Source organism: Polyodon spathula, chromosome 3 (assembly GCF_017654505.1).
Source record: "Polyodon spathula isolate WHYD16114869_AA chromosome 3, ASM1765450v1, whole genome shotgun sequence".
Taxonomy (NCBI): domain Eukaryota; kingdom Metazoa; phylum Chordata; class Actinopteri; order Acipenseriformes; family Polyodontidae; genus Polyodon; species Polyodon spathula.
Window position 1 is genome coordinate 95,323,351 of NC_054536.1, and position 20,788 is coordinate 95,344,138.

At 37.7% G+C, this 20,788-nt stretch overlaps 1 protein-coding gene across 1 annotated transcript in view; it reads right to left on the reverse strand.

Annotated features, from left to right (window-relative positions):
* The window catches only part of LOC121313695 (protein FAM135B-like), a 109,237-nt gene that overhangs the window by 29,484 nt on the left and 58,965 nt on the right, over nt 1-20,788 (reverse strand). Inside the window, exons 5-7 of the mRNA XM_041246494.1 lie at nt 12,222-12,292; nt 10,019-10,192; nt 7,035-7,161 (exon numbers count right to left, since the gene is read on the reverse strand). Of these exons, the coding sequence (XP_041102428.1) occupies nt 7,035-7,161; nt 10,019-10,192; nt 12,222-12,292 (372 nt within the window). The remainder of the gene's footprint in view (nt 1-7,034; nt 7,162-10,018; nt 10,193-12,221; nt 12,293-20,788) is intronic.

Sequence of the window (20,788 nt, forward strand, 5' to 3'; positions counted from 1 at the left end):
GATTGTGGAATCTGGAAATCTGTAAACGAGAAAGCGCATCAGCTGCATTATTATGAATGCCCAGCAGATGACAAGTCTGGATTAGAAAATGAATTGATACTGAAATCCATATTAGCCACCGCAGTAGTGCATTATAAGAGAGGAACTGAAATGGCCTTTATTGCTAATATGAACTGTAGATTTGTTATCGTAAATAATAGTATTGATTTCTTTGACCAAAGATGACCCCATAGGTGTGCTGCCGCTACTATTGGGTACATTTCGAGAAGAGCTGTGGATTTTAGATGCAGTGATAGGTTTTCAATTTCTAGTGGCCATGCACTAGAAAACCATTGACTGTTTAAAAGACCTTGAATCCCTTAAATGAAGCATCTGGCAAATGTGTGTCTTTTCGTTCACATAAAGTCAGAAAAAAACAACATATGAATCCAAATTAACATGTATTTATACTAAAGTAATACAAAAATGACTACAAAAGATTTAGAAGTGAGTTGTTTTTCGAGATTTATGATTATACTGTATTTATGTGAGCGAAAAGACACACATTTGCCCGTTTTCCCATTGGAAATAGTGATATTTTGAAATATCACTGTCCTGGTCACAAAAGCAAAGTTTGTGGGGAATAATAGCCATTTTCTATACTTTTGAGGCATAAGCAATTAGGAAATAACACTTACTACCCAGGAACAAAAATTGTGTTACATAGTGTTATCTGATGCCAAAATATTAGCTATAATATCTCATTGGAGTGGTTATATTGTTTGGTTATATTGGTTAGATTGATGTACCAATCTCACGCTCAACAGAAACTCTGTCCCATCTTAAATTCAAAGGAATACTGTATATATCATTAACCTAAGTCAAACATGCTATTTTTGATCAAATTTGCTTTGTTGGGTGATATTAACATCCATGTTGACACTGACCCTGATTCTTACTCTTCTGAATTTTTCAGGCTACTGGATTCACCAGATTATGTCCAGCATGTTAAAGATCCTATGCATAATCTTTACTTTGGCTTCACTTTTGATTTATTAACTTTATATGGTTTATATTTTCAAAATGTATTATGATCTTACTTTCTGATCATCTTGCCATTCTTTTAGAGGCTAATCTGCCTTTAACTACATGCTGTGCTGCTGGTTTTCCAAGGGTGATTAAAAATAAAATGTAAAGCTCCTGAATTCTAGAATGCTCTGCCTTCTTCTGTCAGGGAAGCTGGGACTCTTACTGTTTTTAAAGCCAAGATTTTAAAATTTTGGCTTTAAATTTTTTTTTTTGCATCAAAATTGCATTTTTTTGTCCTTTTTTAATTCTAATTTTACTACATTACTCTTTTTATTGTTCTATTCTGTATTATAATTGTTTTAATTTAACAGTTTAATTACTATATATATATATTTTTTTGTCTGTGAAGCGCTTTGGGATTATTGTGCTGTTGTTGTTATTACCATGGCAGTTTAAAAGAGTTTTGTTTTTCGTTTTGCTTCTCCTTCACAAAGGTAGACACAGTGATGGTCCAAGATACTTGCTTTACATGTTAGCACGTAAAGCTAAAGCTTACATTTGAAGGTACACTGAATGTACACTGAAAACTCTTCTATATGGTAACAGTATCCTGGGAGACTGTCAACGTGGGTTTAGGAAAAGGAGATTGTGTCTAACTAACCTGCTTGAGGATGCAACATCGACAATGGATACTTGCAAAGCATATGACATGGTTTATTTAGATTTTCAGAAAGCTTTTGACAAAGCCCTGCATAAAAGATGAATTGTCAAACTGAACGTAGTAGGGTTCAAGGAAATGCGTGCACATGGATTAGGGAGTGGTTAACATGTAGAAAAGAGAAAGTACTGATTAGAGGAGAAACCTCAAAATGCCGAGCGAGATAACCAGTGGAGTACCACAGGGATCAGTATTAGGTCCTCTGATCTTCCTAATCTACATTAATGACCTAGATTCTCATATACTAAGCAAACTTGTTAAATTTGCAGATGACACAAAAATAGGAGGAGTGGCAAACACTGTTGCAGCAGCAAAGGCCATTAAAAATGATCTAGACAGCATTCAGAACTGGACAGACACATGGCAAATGACATTTAGTACAGAAAAGTGTAAGGTGTTGCACGCAGTCTATAAAAACGTGCATTATAAATACCATATGGGAGATACTGAAATTGAAGAAGGAATCTATGAAAAAGACCTAGGAGTTTATGCTGAATCAGAATGGTCTTCATCTAGACAATGTGGGAAAGCTATAAAAAAGGCCAACAAGATGCTCGGATATACAGTTAAAAGTGTTGAATTTAAATCAAGGGAAGTAATGTTAATATGTTACAATGCATTAGTAAGACCTTATCTAGAATATTATGTTCAGTTCTGGTCACTTTGCTACAAAAAGGACATTGCTGCGCTAGAAAGAGTGCAAAGAAGAGCAACCAGAATTTCTGGTTTAAAAGGAATGTCATTTGCAGACAGGCTGAAAATTGAATTTATTCAGCAAAGACTACATGGCGATCTGATTCAAGCATTCAATATTCTAAGGTTTTGACAATGTCGATGCAGGGGACTTTTTTAACCTGAAAAAAGAAACAAGGGGCAAGGGTCACAAATTGAGTTTAGATAAAGGGGCATTCAGAACAGAAAATAGGAGGTACATATTTACACAGAGAATTGTGGGAGTCTGGAACCAGCTCCCCAGTAATGTTGTTGAAGCCGACACCCTGGGATCCTTCACGAAGCTGCTTGATGAGATTCTGGATCAATAAGCTACTAACAATTAAACGAGCAAGATGGGCCGAATGGCCTCCTCTCGTTTGTAACCTTTCTTATTTTCTTATGAACAAAAATAGGCCACACATCTTTTCTGCACAGAGCTCCTGAATTCTGGAATCACTTACTGCTTCACTTTCGAAATGAACGTCACTGGGTATATTTAAATTTGTGATTCATAATTACTCTCAAAGTATATGCAATCACTGACTAATGAGAAATGTGTGTACTAGAATCGATGATGAGTGATATAAAACCCCCATTTTATTTGGTTACATTTAGAAGATATTAGCATTTGAAATAACTAACGTCTTATACCTTAGTTTTGTAATTACCCATCATGTGTCTGTTTAAACGCTATGTAATATTAAAGAGTCAATAACGTATGCAGTTTCTACACAATACAGAACTGCTTTCCTCTTGCTTAGCACTAAAACCTGGCTCAGTCACACATGAAATGGTTAAACTGCAAAGCAGTATAAACGTGGCAGTTCCAGGTAAAACACAAAACAAAAAAACCTGAGGAAGGAGCATGACAATTGTTGAACAAAATGTCACCTGCATGTAGAACAAGGCAAACCCAGACTCATTACTGTGATCAAAAGGGGCCCCCACAGTTAAACAGACCAATTATGAGATCCTTCCCCCATGGGTGTAGGGTATAAAAATCCGGAACAAGGGACAAGAACACTCTCATTAGAGTTTACAGCGTCTGAATTAACATATATTTAAGCTCAAACCCTCCCATAAAGGTAATAGGGAGCACATGAAAAATCCTGTTAAAACACAATATTAAAAAACCTTTGGTTATTTTTTTTTCATTTTTTAATATTACATTACAAAATGTCAGTTAATTAAAATGTATTAACAATTATTCATAAGGGGTTCTGGGACAATGCAAATTGATGCAGCACTGTCTGTGCAATCTTGGCAAAGGACTATCAGTCCTGATTTACTAAATAAAGAATGTAGAGAGCTAAGATAAATCATTACTATCACTATCACACCGCTAAAGCGTTTTCGACTTCTGCTAACCTGTATATGATTGTTTAGCTTTGCAACTATACTAACGCACAGTTTTGGTTGGGATAATGGCATATTTTACAATTCACGTCTAGATGCACTGAATCCGCTTCACAAAACTGCTGCTCTGAAATGCCATTTAATATCACACTAAATATTTTTCAATAAATACACAATACCCTGAACATATTAGTCATTGATCTAAGTGTCTCTAGTCAGAATAATTAAAATCTCATCCCTGAATATAGCTCTGTTGACATGTAATTAACCCAGATATTCAACTGCTGCAAGCTGCAGGTGTCTAATCTTCTTCCCAGAAAGACGGGGAAGAGTTCGGCTTACTTTTGCTGCACTGGTCTTGTTTGCATGACAGTTTCATATGTTATCTGGGTACATCAAAACATGATTGCCCATAACCCACTGGACAATGTGTTTGGCCTGTGATTGTTAATATTGAGTTTACATTTTCTTCTGTAACTCGTAACAGCGTGGAGAACAGGCTTCAGTGCGAGGCAAGAGCTGTTGTTATAACAACTCAGGAGAATTTAAACAAAGTTATTTGGCAGAGTCCTTAACTTTGGCTAGACCATACGTTCAGATTCAAATGACATTTTATTTTTGACCAACAGTCTTCATGAGTATGGGATCTATTAAAATGTTCTAAGTAGGTCTAAATATTATAGTTGCAGGGGTGCACCGATAATCAGCATGGCACCAATACAAGGAAAAAAATCGCAATCGGCAAGTGGCAGTTTTTGTTATTTTAGTCGATAATGTGTACCAATATTCATGCTTGAATTTCTTCTTGCACAGAATGTAATCTTTGGTTTGGCATGCTAACTCATGAGACAGTAATTTCCCTTACAGTTCTGTGTAACGTGCGACCAACCTGCAGTAAATATGTCTCAAAAGAGCGATGTTCTGAACTTTTTTTTTAATATCTGAAGATAACAATGGGATAGCCAAGTTGTGTGCAGCAGAACAGACTTGATGCTGCATTAAATCCAACGATGAACTGTGAGTACAGTATTATTCTGATGGGTTTTTTTTTTAGGTTGAATCATATTGATGGTTTAAGTTATTATTATTAGGCTTCCAAGCCAGAACTGAAACAAACCCAATGGCACATATGATCATAGTGTGGTTGTTTTTAAAGGGTTTTAACCCTTAACGGTCCATTTATTCAGCGCTTGTCAGGTGCGTCAGGTCCAATTTATTTTCACATGCGCTGTTTACTTTACACGTGCTGTTTAAAATAATGTATTTTCTGAGTAAAACAGGTTTAAAAGGCCATGCATAGCAAAATGACACCAGTACTGCATCTCCAGCCACTCCTTGTTTGCTGTATTTTTCACATACCTCTTCATAGTCGTGCATACTGATAAATCCTCTCCTGATCACTCGTTTTATCACCAAACTCCTCAATAATGTGATCCAAGTCATTATTTTATTACAATAACACCTCAAAAAACTCTGCAAATGTCTGTGATATTCTTTGAGCGCTGGATGCAGAAACAGCTATCTCGTTTGTGTCTGTCTTATCTCTGTGGCGCACGTCCAATGTCCGACATAGGACCGCAAAGGGTTAAAGGGAAGTTGCTACAATAAAAAACATGGCAGCCAAGTTGGGTGACATCATTAACAAACAAAACTGTCTTTAAAAAAAAGACAGTTTTGTATGTTTGTCTCTGAAACCGCTAGTCCGATTGAACCAAAAATTGGTGTAAACATTGCTCAAGGGAAGTTGCTACAATAAAAAACATGGCAGCCACCTTGGATTACATCATCAACTTAGAAAACTGGATAATAACTCCTTGTAGAGTGTAGCTAGAGCCATGGTTACTATGGAACACATATAGGAACCCATGTAAGCTCTATCAAAAATTGTTATTGCCCGTGACTTCTGACCTTTCCTAAAGGTCAAATGTAAAACTGGCTTATAACTCCTGAGAAAGGGCACATAAAGGAAACATCCAAAAATGATTTTCACAACTCAGATGCCCTTTGGCGTAAACCTTTTAAATATGTTCATACATTTTTATTTTTTAGGTTTAACTATTTTAATCCAGCTGTTTTTTTTTCTGCTTGTTAGTGATTTATAGAACCACTTATTAACTACAGTATACATAATAAAAATACAGTCAAATGAGGTTCACGTAAAATCAGGTTTTCAAGTTTTGGGGCAGACCTGTTGAAATCATTAAGACGGAATCCATTGTCTAACTAGTTTCCTCATGATCTTCTGATAAAGTGTAGAAAGTGTAATCACCAGAGCCCATACTGAGTTAATTATTACTCTGCTTACAGTACACAGGCCTAACCTTGCAAGGGCAACCAAATGAAAACTACAGCCACAGCTTGCTGTAGTTATCCTGCAGCATTCCTAGTGGGGCACAGGAAGGAATGTCCTATAAACTATAAACTACTTTTCTACGACCATGAGCGTGCCGACCAAAACCTAGCATGAATGCCAGATCTAAGTATGCATAAGCAAACTTATTTAATTTGTAATTGCAATTGTAGCACATTTCAAGGACACAGAACAACACTCTTGCACAGCTTATCAACAGCAACTACAATACTCACAAAGGCATTGAGCCACAATAAAAATAGTCTGATAATTAGTTAAACAAATAGCCTATAGTTTATTTTAATGTTATATTTTAAACCTTGTTTATCCTGGACACCCCTACAGTTACCATACCATACCATAGCTTTATAAAAGCTGTACAGTACTTGGTTATATCGATTTTAAACATTTCTGTTCTATCATAAATGTAACACCAACCTCATATTTTGTTAGAATGGAATGACTTACGAGATGTGCCTCAGATAACACCCATTTTTACTGGTATCCATAGGTTGCAAAAAGTGTTCCAAATCACATCCCCCAGTTGGCTTGGTACTGGTCTCTTATTTTCAAGGGGCTACACCACTAATAAAAGTACAGTTCTATAGTTGTCATCCAGGATTGCAACAAGGCCTGTTATCATGCTAAGGCACGCAGTATGCCTGATTATATGAATCTATGTTAAAGCTGGGGTGTGTTATTGATTTTACACCTCCCACATTACCTTAGTTAGAAATGCAATGAGAGGGCCAAAAGGAAGAATGAAGCATACTAGCTAATAACAGCACAGTTTACAAAATGTGACATTTGTCATCTTTTCAAAATAATTCACAGAGGCAGTTAAATGTGTCGCATCAATGACAGGCCTCCATGTATGCTAAGGCTTACCTCTGTTATAACAGGTTTGCAGTATCCAGCCCCAAATATAAGGCTTTCTAAAGACATGGTGGTCTGATCTGCTCCATTTTCTACGAAACCTTTCCCCAATAATGAGCCCTTTCCTGAATGAGTGAAACTGTGGGAAGAGATAGACAGAGGCAACAATGACTCTCTTCAAGCAATAACAACATTGAAATGCATTGTACTGTAAATTATTGCTAGGTATACCCTTTATAATAACATTTAAATAAAAAAAAAAAAATTTATATATATATATATATATATATATATATATATATATATATATATATATATATATATATATATATATATATATATATATATATATTTATTTGATAATAGATTTTTTTTTTTTTAATCAATTATTCACATTTTGTGTACTTACACTGCCTTTTTCTTTTTGATTTTACACCTTTTCGTACACAGCAACTGCTAACAAAAAACAAAACCTAACTCTGTTTGAGCACTAACTGTACATTTGTTGGGTCCCAGGACAGCTAAGCCGTTTAACCTGACAAAAAATTAAAAAAAAAAACACACAGTTTTTCAAGACAAACGCAAAAGGCTTTACACAGTACATTTTAATACGATTGAGCACACCATTAATCTGGCTTCTTCAGACAGCAGCAGCCCTGAGCAGACTGACTGCTCTCTAATTTACAATAATAGCCAGATGCAGGTGATAATTAACAAAACAAATTAAGGCTTTTCAATCCATGACCTTCTGAGAGGTGTAGTCCTGTGTTTCCATGGAATACACTTTCTCCCCAGGACTATATATATATATATATATATATATATATATATATATATATATATATATATATAAGATAGCAGGGAGGGGGTTAAAATTCCTCCCTGCTAAAACCATGTGAAAATGCACTGTGGGTGAATGGGCTAAGGGTTTTTTAATTGATTAATTGTTTTTATTGTTTAGTTAATCCCCTGCACCTGGTGCTAATTGTAAATTGGAGCCAGGTGCAGGGTATTTAAGAGAGGCAGCCAGTGGGCTTAGGGTTGCTGAGAAGAGCCTGACTGTGTGAGTGAGAGCAGTTGTACCAGGGAAAGGTATTGTGTGAAACTTGTGTAAGTTTTTTGGTGTGACAGGTAAATGGTTTAGCCGTCCTGTGGGTAGTCAGGAAACTATTGATGTTTAGTCAGAGCTCTAAAGGAGAGTTAGGTGTTTTGTTTTTGTTCTGTGTTTATTAAAAGTGCGTGCAATCGCGCTGAAAAATCCATTTGAGTCCTGGGTCTATTTTAAAGGGGCAACGAATGACGTGAGTTGCAAGGATCGTTTACTATATATAATATAAACAATAATTTGACAGCATTCGTAGATTATAGGATAGCCCATCACTGATGAAAATGCACGTGTTTACCGCCCAGAATGTATCTGTCAAGCTGGCTTTTGGTCCTCTGCTTTGGAAAAAACATTTGATACATTACAGCAAACCTTTATTACAGTAGTACTGTACACAACAATCTTTTGATTCCCTCCATCTGCATTTTAATGTCAGACAATATCTATTTTTATATAGCGCCTTTCATTGAGGACAACCACCACCACAAAGCACTTTACAGAGGCAGACTGTGAACTGTGCATTTTATGCAGAGTCACTTACAATAGCACACTGATTTACCATCTCATCCACAGAATAACGGGTAAGGAAATTCTGCAGTGGCAGCAGGAGAACGAAGCCCTCATGGAATGAGAGATACTGTCCTACTGTATTTGCAAGGTGTCACAGAAATCTACTGTGCTCGGAGACTTCTTAACCTCGCCACTCTTTAATTAATTTTAATACTTCTTAGGACAGTGTATTTTTCCTTACTGGTGTTTTTTTTTAAAAATAGGCTTTCAGATAACAATCATATTAAAAGCTTGCAAACAAATATTTTATTACACTGTAACCAACAGCAGCTTTGCTTGACTGGCAGGTGTTCCTGTATGCAAGACTGCACACATTACTGATGCTTTTCACAAGCAACTATCTCAGAAGAAATACATCTATTCTAATGGTCATGCATCCATCAAGAACAACTGAAACACCTTGTAGACAGGTCACAGATTATGAGTTCTCTAGTTGGTGGCCCATGGGAGCCTTACACCCCATTGGAATTGCTATTGCAAGTGCTATTGCAGGTATTCTCCCTGTAGGTAACATAACCACTCTGTTATACACAGGTACACTGTCTTTGTAGCTGAGCTCAGCAGACTAGTGGTGTTTTTATAATTGTATTAAAATCCAGGATAGTTTAATAATAATAATGGGGGGGGGGGCCTTTGGCAAGAGGTTTTAGTTATTTCATTCTCTCTCCTTATGTGCTAACAGTGTGTAAGATTGTATAACATACTAGTGCAAAATAAGAAGTTTGTTTAAACACACTGGGCCAATATTCATTCACGAAACTTACTGTCTCCTTAATCGTGCCAGTAATAGTGTTTAACATGACGGTATTTCATCGAGTAATGCATAAACGCTATTTACCATCAAAAAACATCACTCTCATGAACCAGATGAGGCACACCACCTCGGGGTGAAGCCTCCAAGTTAGAATAACAATGTCATTAGAGACGACTTTTCTCAATTTAATAACCAACTTAGTAAGGTTTTCCTGGTGTGTAAAATTGAGATAAGAGACATTTAAAATAAAAATAAACTCTCCAGCTGCAACCAGGTTTTTATATCCTATCTGAAATTTATATTTTATCACTGTGCCAAAGTGTTCTCTCTTAGTTTACAGTAATGATGTATTGTTATGTGTTTGTAAGGCACAAGACTAAGTGCAATTGCCATTTTCACTGTGGCACAGGAGGAGCACACACATTCTATCTGTGTGGTAATCAAAAGGTTAAGTTTATTGTTCACTAATATTGATTGACTGTTTAGATTTTCTCGTAGAAGGTTTTTGTTTTTGTGAAGTGCCGTATTCAGGCCATGAACTATGTTTCTGTTTCTCTTGTACACTACCTGATTAATGGTTGGTGTAAGGCAATCAGAGAAGCATGTACAGTGATGGATATGACTGAGAGGTGGAAGTAGTCAAACATGACAGGAACATGGTGGTGCAGGCCTTGTCGTGGGTGGAAGTGAAGGCCAAGAGTCCGAGTGCTTATCATGGGAACTGTAGCAATGTCGCTCAGCCTGAAAAAAAAAGATTAGAAAAGTGCGTGATCAGAGACTTTAAGTTTTAAAATACCGCTTTTTGCAGGTTAAAAGGTTTCTCAAAGCGAATCAGTATGAATCACACCTGAAGTAGTTATTATATCATTGTTGGAATTTCAACAGAGCAACAGTGCGCATCGAATTACCCATCTGTGCTGTCATTTGATTTGATAAAGATGCCTCAGCACATTAAAAATCAATAAAGGAAAATATCTGTCATTAAGCCCATGAAAGTAAATTTTGAGATAAATGTTAACCTAGCAATCATAAAGCTGTATGACAACTAGGGGTGTGTGGATGCTAGCTGGGGTCAAGTCTACAATAAGCAAAAATCATTTTTAAAGACGTTAAAGATTTAGGGGTAGGTGTACTAAAGTGTTGTGTCTGTCGCAAACCAGCTGCAAACGAGTCGGAAGTCTTGGTCGAAATGTACTAGACAAGCACAATGCTATTTACAACTTTTTAGAGAATGCTTTGTGGCAGCAGTTTCTGTTTGTGGTTCAAGCGTAGATGAATATGTCATTATGGGCGTCATTGCATAAATTCACAAAAGAGGGCGGAGATAGTGCAAATGAGGGCTCTCAAATATTATAATGATATGTAGGAAAGCAGTTCCCAATTGCGACACTTACAATTACATCAATTTCTTAAGATTTTCTTAAGTTGCAATTGTTGCTGGCATTTCCTAATCTGTTTTTTCTCGTGCATTGCCAGCTGTGCACAATGCATTTGTGAGGAGAACAGAAATACCTATTTTTCCCTAAAAGCAGGGAGTGCTTACAAACCCTTGAAAATAATTTCTATGACATTTCTGGTTTCCCCAGCATGTTGGGAGCAATAGACTGCACACATGTGCTGCTAACCCCTCCAGCTCATTCTGAGCATCTGTATAGGAATAGGAAACACACCTATTCTGTTAATGTGCAGGTGGTTTGTAATTGTGCAGTTTAGCACTGCACCCCTGACTAACTTAAATAAAAACAGACAGTTTGGTTTATAGGCTACTAATGATAATACGAATTAGTAGTAAAATGCTAAATTTTTTTCTGTTTCTATGAAATTCATATTAACAAGAATTGACTGTTCTCCTGTAAGTATCATAACTTGTCAATGCAGCACTATGATCAATTTTGTGTTAACTGTCTAGGCTGGTTAACACAATTGACAGATCCGACGTTAAGGCTAATAATAATAATAATAATAATAATAATAATAATAATAAATAATAATAATAAAAAAAAAGATTCGATTTTATTACAAAGTTAAAATTTTATTAGTTAATAAACGTACATGTGGTTACTAAATAAAACACATTTTTTTCACGCGATCCATTTTGAAGTAAACTAAATCGATGACATAACATATGACATATCCACATTAGATGTCTAAATATAAAAACAAGTATTACATTACACATCGGATGGGTTTTTTTTGTACTCAATAAAGTCGTGCTACTAAATATGTAAACTTTATGTAAGTTGTATCAATATATATATTATATATATATATATATATATATATATATATATATATATATATATAATACATATATATAATTAGTAAAATGAAGGTAGAACAGAATGCATTGTACAGATTGTTTACATTTAATAAAAAACTTATTTTTAATTCTTGCATCCTTGCAAGTATAGACGTTATCCTTCGGGCTCCCTCTGCTGCAGCAAACCACAACTCAACTCCCACTATTTATTTAAACAATGTTGCAAGACTCTCGCAATGCCAGAGATCTCGCTAAGAAGACACAACAAATATTTAAATTAGTATATTGCGGCTTGTTTCATTAACATATTTTCTCTCAGTACATACAACAAAATGTATACTTTGCTAAGATTTGCAACGAAAATGCAAATTGCAGTATATTTACATTGCGACTGTCCCATCTTAGTACACCTATCCCTTAGTGTTTGTTTGAAACATAATTTGCAAGAACATTTAGTAAAGCTTCACTGTTATTGATGTTATATGTATTTTTGGGTAAGGAAATACTCACTGTTGCTCAGTGTCAGTGAAATGCAGGTCCAGCTTGAGCTGAAAATCCACTTCATTCAGGGCTTCTTCCACCTGCAAACAGAATAGAAGAGGTGACTGCTCTTCTATCACAATCTCCCAAGGACAATTACCATATACATGAAAACAATTTGTTAAATGTGGAATGGATATATAGGGAAAAGAAAACACATCCTCATTATCATGATTGGTGTTTTATTGAACAAAAAAAAAACTAATAAAACTAAAACAATAAGCACACTACCTGTTCATTCTACAAAACCAGAAAGAAACCATGGGCCATTTTCAACTTACAAGTTACTTAAAGAATGATATACTGCTTTCTTTACCAGCAAAATAGAAAAATATCATACAAAGGACACTTAGGCTGCATTCACAATGGGTCCATTTCAAACAGACTCTGGCTCGTTTTGTTTGAAACAGCGTATCAATGTGCTTGTTGCTCGCACATACTTGTGAGCAGAAGGACAGAGTTTATTTGCATGAAAGCTAAAGTTAACTCTCAGAGCGTTTATATCGTGTGTGAACAGGATGTTTATCCTGCAAGGCATACTGAAAGAGGGCAGCTATTGGTGCATTGCTCCGGTTTTTAAGAGCATGTTTTAGATTATTACACGCTGCTGTGGAAGAAAGCACTGGGGGAGCACTTCGCTAATGTAATTAATACATTTCCTGAATGCCTACAGTAGGAACATGGATACATGTGTAAGAAATAAATAAGTTGCAATATTAAACAAAGTAATTTGAGAAGACTGAATATATATAGTATTATTTTTGTCAGTTTTGTCCAGTTCAGCTTGGATTTTGGTGTCTGTTATGGCTGTTTTCCAAAATAATTGTTTATGCTTCCAGACAAAAACAATAATAGTTATCACTTGTGGTGCTGAAGACCAGAAATGCAAGATAAGGAAGCTTTACAATCTCTGTGCCCCTCACATGCAATTTACGTAATTGTTATGGTAGTAATAATAATAATAATAATAATAATAATAATAATAATAATAATAATAAAGCAGACAGAATGGCACTCCAATGCCAGCTACTCTCCGGACGGACAGTTAAAGATTTCTGTGACGTCACCCTTTGATATTTTGATTGATTAATGCTGCGAATCTTCTACCTGAAAGTGGCTGTGTGCTTTGAAGAGAAGGGGAGTGCAGGGTAGTATTGCTGATTCACAAATTCACAAAAAGTATTACACATTTCAAATGTCACACTATGAAGTGGGCTTGCCATTTCACTTTAGCATTGCATTTGCTTGCTGCAAGTACAGCAATACATTGTGTTCATTGCAATTGAGATAACCTTTAAAACGATCCTGTAGACTAACTGCAGAGGGTTAGTTCATTGCAGTTGGTTTATCCTGCAGGCTATTGTTAGCCCTGTCCACCTACTCACTATGAGATGATCTACAGTTAGTAGGCCTTTAGGTCGTATTTATTTCTTATGGTCATACATGGGCACATCTGCAGACTGGATCACTTGCTTCATTGGTCTGAAGCTGGTTCTGTTTTTAACAGCTATCTTGATAGGCAGAATGTCATTCAAAATGTCAGGTCAGTCGCAGGCGTTGCAGGCTCGGCCGGACCGGGAAGCAGTTGACTCTTGGAAGGCAGATTCAGCTCTTCTGGTGGTGGTGGCAGGACTAACAGGTAGTATCCCTCTTGTGGTGGAGGTAGGAGCTGCAGGTAGTCTTCTCCATCATGATTTTCTATCATGCCTGTGCATGGTAACCATTAACTAACCAGTTTCAAACCAAAATTAGGCACTTTTACAAAAAAGCTTTTATATTCAATGTGATTGGCGTTGCATGTTACAATTCTATATGGAGGGGAAAATATATATTCTCCCGATTGTGCAGCTGCCATATAAAAATGTGAGAAGCATCATCAGTGTGTCCATCTGTCTGCCTTACATATCCTATATTGTTCTTATAAAGTTCTATGGTTATGCACCAATAAATTGCATTGAACATGGTTTACATTTTCTGCACTCTTAAGGATAGTTCATTCACTACAGGGTGGTCTGTCAACCCGTTGAGACTCACTCATATGTGTTTGTGGGTTGCTTTGAGCTCCCTATGAGATATTCGGATACAAACAAGCCTAGTATAAAGCTAAATTGCTACAAATCATATGCAAACTTTGAAATAATCAAGTGCACCATACACGACATCATAGGAACTTGTTAAAAACCTGTTCATTGCAAGATGAGATTTCCTAACTTTTACTTTATTTTCAATTAAGCATTTTTTCAGTACCAGTCAATAATAATGAGAAAACGTCTTTGAATTGAATTAGATAACTTCTCTGAGCTCATTATGTTGGGTTTTTTATTTGTTGATCACAGCTGGGCATGCGGCTTGTTAAACGGTGTATGCCTTTATTGCCTTGTACCATAGGGCAGAAATCACATGCTAGTGATAATAACTAAATCTCACTGTTGTTAATGATCATTTTAATTTACACTCAAACACCCATAGAACACAAAATGATGCAATATGGATCACAGACATAAAAAAAAAGCTTCAGCCCCAGGCAGTAAAGTACAAAAGTATTAGAAGTGCATAATATAACATTGAGGTCAATGGGTTGTTTACCAGAAAGTCCAGCAGCTAATATATACAATAGCAGCACAATTATAAGAACATAAGAACATAAGAAAGTTTACAAACGAGAGGAGGCCATTCGGCCCATCTTGCTCGTTTGGTTGTTAGTAGCTTATTGATCCCAAAATCTCATCAAGCAGCTTCTTGAAGGATCCCAGGGTGTCAGCTTCAACAACATTACTGGGGAGTTGATTCCAGACCCTCACAATTCTCTGTGTAAAAAAGTGTCTCCTATTTTCTGTTCTGAATGCCCCTTTTTCTAAACTCCATTTGTGACCCCTGGTCCTTGTTTCTTTTTTCAGGCTGAAAAAGTCCCTTGGGTCGACACTGTCAATACCTTTTAGAATTTTGAATGCTTGAATTAGGTCGCCACGTAGTCTTCTTTGTTCAAGACTGAACAGATTCAATTCTTTTAGCCTGTCTGCATATGACATGCCTTTTAAGCCCGTTGTAATTTTATTTTAAAGCAATAGGAAGCTCATAAACACAAGTTCTGCAACATATATAAATACTACAGTCTTTCCTGCTTCAACTGTATAATTCCATCTGTTGTCTTTGTCACTGATACTGCCATTTCGTATGATCGTCAAGCGATTGCAATAGACAGCACAGGTCACGATGCTCTTCCCTGGGCTGATGCGTACACAGGTCACGATGCTCTTCCCTGGGCTGATGCGTACACAGGTCACTATGCTCTTCCCTGGGCTGATGCGTACACAGGTCACGATGCTCTTCCCTGGGCTGATGCGTACACAGGTCACGATGCTCTTCCCTGGGCTGATGCGTACACAGGTCACGATGCTCTTCCCTGGGCTGATGCGTACACAGGTCACGATGCTCTTCCCTGGGCTGATGCGTACACAGGTCACTATGCTCTTCCCTGGGCTGATGCGTACACAGGTCACGATGCTCTTCCCTGGGCTGATGCGTACACAGGTCACGATGCTCTTCCCTGGGCTGATGCGTACACAGGTCACGATGCTCTTCCCTGGGCTGATGCGTACACAGGTCACTATGCTCTTCCCTGGGCTGATGCGTACACAGGTCACGATGCTCTTCCCTGGGCTGATGCGTACACAGGTCACGATGCTCTTCCCTGGGCTGATGCGTACACACAGTGAGATGAATGCAGTGCCGTGTGTGTCAATTTACTTTTTCATTGTCAGGGGTGCACATACCAATCCTTCCCCGGGGCCCTCGACGGCCCAGGGTGTTTATACAGGTAAATATACAGAAAGATTAAATCAGGCTAAAATTATATATATATATATATATATATATATATATATATATATATATATATATATAATACACATACATACAGTGGCTCTCGAAAGTATTCACCCCCCTTGGACTTTTCCTCATTTTATTGTGTTACAACATGGAATCAAAATGGATTTCATTAGGAGTTTTTGCCACTGATCAACACAAAAAAGTCCATAATGTCGAAGTGAAAAATAAAATCACAAATTGTTCTAAATTAATACAAATACAAAACAGAAAATAATTGATTGCAATTACAGCCATGAATCTATTTGGATAAGTCTCTACCAGCTTTGCACATCTGGACACTGCAATTTTTGCCCATTCTTCTTTGCAAAATTGCTCAAGCTCCGTCAAGTTGGATGGGGACCTTTGGTAAACAGCAATTTTCAACTATTTCCACAAATTCTCAATTGGATTGAGGTCCAGGCTTTGAATGGGCCACGCCAGGACATTGACCTTTTTGTTTTTAAGCCACTCCAGTCTGGCTTTGGTTGTATGTTTGGGGTAATTGTCCTGCTAGAAAATGAATCTTCTCTCTAGTCCCAGGTCTCTTGCAGACTTCAGCAGGTTTTCCTCCAGGATTTCTCTGTACTTTGCTGCATTCATTTTGCCCTCTATCTTCACAAGTTTTCCAGGCCCTGACACAGAGAAGCATCCCAGTAGCATAATGCTGCTACCACCACCCTTCTCACCTGGATACTCCGTTTTTGAGGACAGCCTGTTCTAGGCAGATTCACAGTTGTGCCATATTCTCTCTATTTCTTAATAATGGACTTTACTGTGTTCCGGGGGATATTAAGAACATAAGAAAGTTTACAAACGAGAGGAGGCCATTCGGCCCATTTTGCTCGTTTGGTTGTTAGTAGCTTATTGATCCCAAAATCTCATCAAGCAGATTCTTGAAGGATCCCAGGGTGTCAGCTTCAACAACATTACTGGGGAGTTGATTCCAGACCCTCACAATTCTCTGTGTAAAAAAGTGCCTCCTATTTTCTGTTCTGAATGCCCCTTTGTCTAAACTCCATTTGTGACCCCTGGTCCTTGTTTCTTTTTTTAGGCTGAAAAAGTCCCTTGGGTCGACACTGTCAATACCTTTTAGAATTTTGAATGCTTGAATTAGGTCGCCACGTAGTCTTCTTTGTTCAAGACTGAACAGATTCAAAAAAATTCAAGACTGTTTCTTATGTATAGCGCTACCCCTCCTCCTCTTCTGTCCTGTCTGTCTTTCCTATACAGTGTATACCCACAAATATTATATTCGTCCCCATCACTCTCAGACAACCACGTTTCTGTAACACCTATCACATCATAGTTACCTGTTAGTGCAGTAGCTTCAAGTTCTAGAATTTTGTTTCTGATACTTCTAGCATTTAGATAAATACATTTAATGGTTGTCTTACCTGAGTTGTTGTTCTTGTTTTGATGCGGTCTCCCTTCTGTTTTTTTGTTGATTTCTCCCCCCTTCCTTTCTAGTTTAAATGCTTCTGAACCTGCTCGAGGATCTTTTCTCCAAGTAGACTGGTTCCCTTGTTATTTAAATGCAGTCCATCCCATCTATACAGATAGTCCTCGTTGTAGAATGTGGTCCAATGATCAAGATAGGTGAAGCCTTCCCGTGTGCACCACGTCTTCAGCCATGCGTTTTGATTAATTATTTCCAGCTGTCCATATGGTCCTTTGCAAGGTGCCGGTAGAATACCAGAAAATACCACAGTTTTGGTTTTCTCTTTTAATTTCCTTCCTAGCTCTCTGAATTTGTTTTGCAGGGATTTTGGTCTGTCTCTTCCAATGTTGTTTGTACCGATGTGGACGACTACTACCGGGTCGTCTCCTGTTCGTTCTAGGAGCCTGTCCACGTTCTCAGTGATGTGCTTGACCGAGGCTCCCGGAAGGCAGCACACTGTTGTAGTAAGGGGGTCCAAACTGCGAATTGAACTTGCTGTGTTTCTCAATATGGAGTCCCCAACAATCATGACCTCCCTTCTTTTTGCTGTCTGGTCACCACTGTCAATAGGGTCCTGGATGTTGTTCCTTTCATTCTCTTGTTTTTGGTTCTGCTCATCAAAATTCTGAAGTGACTCAAATCTGTTGGTTGTTTTGATTTCTGGTGGTTGTGTTTGACAGAGTTTCTTTTTTTCCCTGCTTCTGCCTACCTGAACCCAGCTGTTCTGACCTTCTATCTCCCTGGTTGCTTTCAGTCTGTTAGGGGTGATGCAGACTTCCATGAATTGTGGGTGTGCCAGTTCCTCAAGATCCTGTTGCTGTCTCACTTCTTCCAGCTCCATTTCTAACATACTTACTAGTTTATGCAAATCCTGGATCGCGCGGCACTTTACGCACACTTGGTTTAGCTCCGCTGGGTTTTCTCGGATTTCCCACATCAAGCAGGTGTCACAGATTACTGGCTTGAAGACCATATTGAGGGTTTTTTTTTTAAGTTTAGTTTCTTCTGCAGCCGTCAACCTGCTTTCAAACTGCTTCTAAACTGCTCTGTACTTTTCCAAGCCTGTACTTCTCCCACTCGCTGTCGCTTCCACTCGCTGTCGCTGGGAAGACTGCCTCGTTTAACTGCGTTGTTCTGCTGTGCTGTTGGCTCCTCCCCTCGCCCGTGTCTCAGAACGGTGCTGAATTTGAATCAGCTGCTCTGAGTTTCAGCTTGTTTGCTATCAGAAAAACACACTTGGCTGTTTGACTTTGAGCTGCTGCTGTGTTTCCACAATGTCCTCTGTTTTCTGATTAAAGCAATTAAAGATGCAATTTCTCCTTTCTGCTTCTAAACTGCTCTGTACTTTTCCACGCCTGTACTTCTCCCACTCGCTGTCGCTTCCACCTTGAAATGCCTTAGAAATGTTCTTATATCCTACCCCTGATTGGTGCTTTTGAAGAACCTTATTCCGAATTTGCTTTGAATTTTCCTTTGTCTTTGTGATGTAGTTTTTGTAGGAAATGTACTAACCAACTGTGGGACCTCCTAGAGACAGGTGTATTTAACCTGAAATCATGTGAAACACCTTAACTGCACACAGGTGAACACCATTCAACTAATTATGTGACTTCTTAAGACAATTGGTTGCACCAGAGCTTATTTAGGTGTGTCATAGCAAAGGGGGTAAATACTTATGCAATCAATTATTTTCTGTTTTATATTTGTAATTAATTTAGAACAATTTGTAGATTTTATTTTTCGCTTTAATGTTATGGACTTTTTTTGTGTTGATCAGTGGCAAAAACTCCTAATTAAATTAATTTTGATTCCATGTTGTAACACAATAAAATGTGGAAAAGTCCAAGGGGGATGAATACTTTTGAGAGCCACTGTATATGTAAATGCCAGCAATATCAATCAATCAAAAGATCAAAGGGTTATGTCATAGAAAAGTTGAAATTAACTGAAATTATTCTGTCTGCTTTATTATTGTCGTTGTTGTTGTTACTACTACAACAATTACTTAAATTGCATAGGAGGGGCGCAGAGAAAGTAAACCTTCCTTATCTTGCAATACTAAAACGGGGAGTTGTCCTCAGCACCACAGGTGATAATTATTACTGCTTTTGACTAGAATCATAAAGTTGTATTTAGGAAAACATCCATAATGATCATTCCTGTTGTTATGTAATGCATAGGGAGGGAGTAATAATTTGATGTATGATATAACCCAATCTGAGCAGTTTCACTGCCTCGTCCGGGTACTTTATGATATGTAATCTGAGCAGTTTCACTGCCTCGTCTGGGTACTTTATGATCTGCAATCTGAGCAGCTTCACTGCCTCGTCCGGGTACTTTATGATATGTAATCTGAGCATTTTCACTGCCTCGTCCGGGTACTTTATGATATGCAATCTGAGCAGCTTCACTGCCTCGTCCGGGTACTTTATGATCTTTAATCTGAGCAGTTTCACTGCCTCGTCCGGGTACTTTATGATCTTTAATCTGAGCAGTTTCACTGCCTCGTCCGGGTACTTTATGATCTTTAATCTGAGCAGTTTCACTGCCTCGTCCGGGTACTTTATGATATGCAATCTGAGCAGTTTCACTGCCTCGTCCGGGTACTTTATGATCTGCAATCTGAGCAGTTTCACTGCCTCATCCGGGTACTTTATGATCTGCAATCTGAGCAGTTTCACTGCCTCGTCTGGGTACTTTATGATCTGCAATCTGAGCAGTTTCACTGCCTCGTCCAGGTACTTTATGATCTTTAATCTGAGCAGTTTCACTGCCTCGTCCGGGTACTTTATGATCTTTAATCTGAGCAGTTTCACTGCCTCGTTGGGTACTTGTATCTCCGACTCGGTACGGTTCGTTTCCAAAGAGGACTTTGTTGTTCACATTTAACACCAAACCTACCAAACCGTACCGAGCGTGGACCAAACCATCTAAATGGACTCAGTGTGAACACAGTCTTAATGACTACAACTTAAATACATAACGATGTCCATATATTCATATGTGCTGCACTACTGGTACAGAACTAAAACAAATCCAGTTATTTTGCAAAACTGTAGAATTTAATGTGACTTAAAAATGTAAGATTCATCAATCTTCCCAACTCAGGATACTAGATACTATACTTTGAGAGGATTTTTATGTATGAACACATCAGAAACAGAGAGCTCAGATTAGCTCTGTATGTTTTAGATTGACATTTCCTAATATACCAGTAGAAGGATGAATTAAA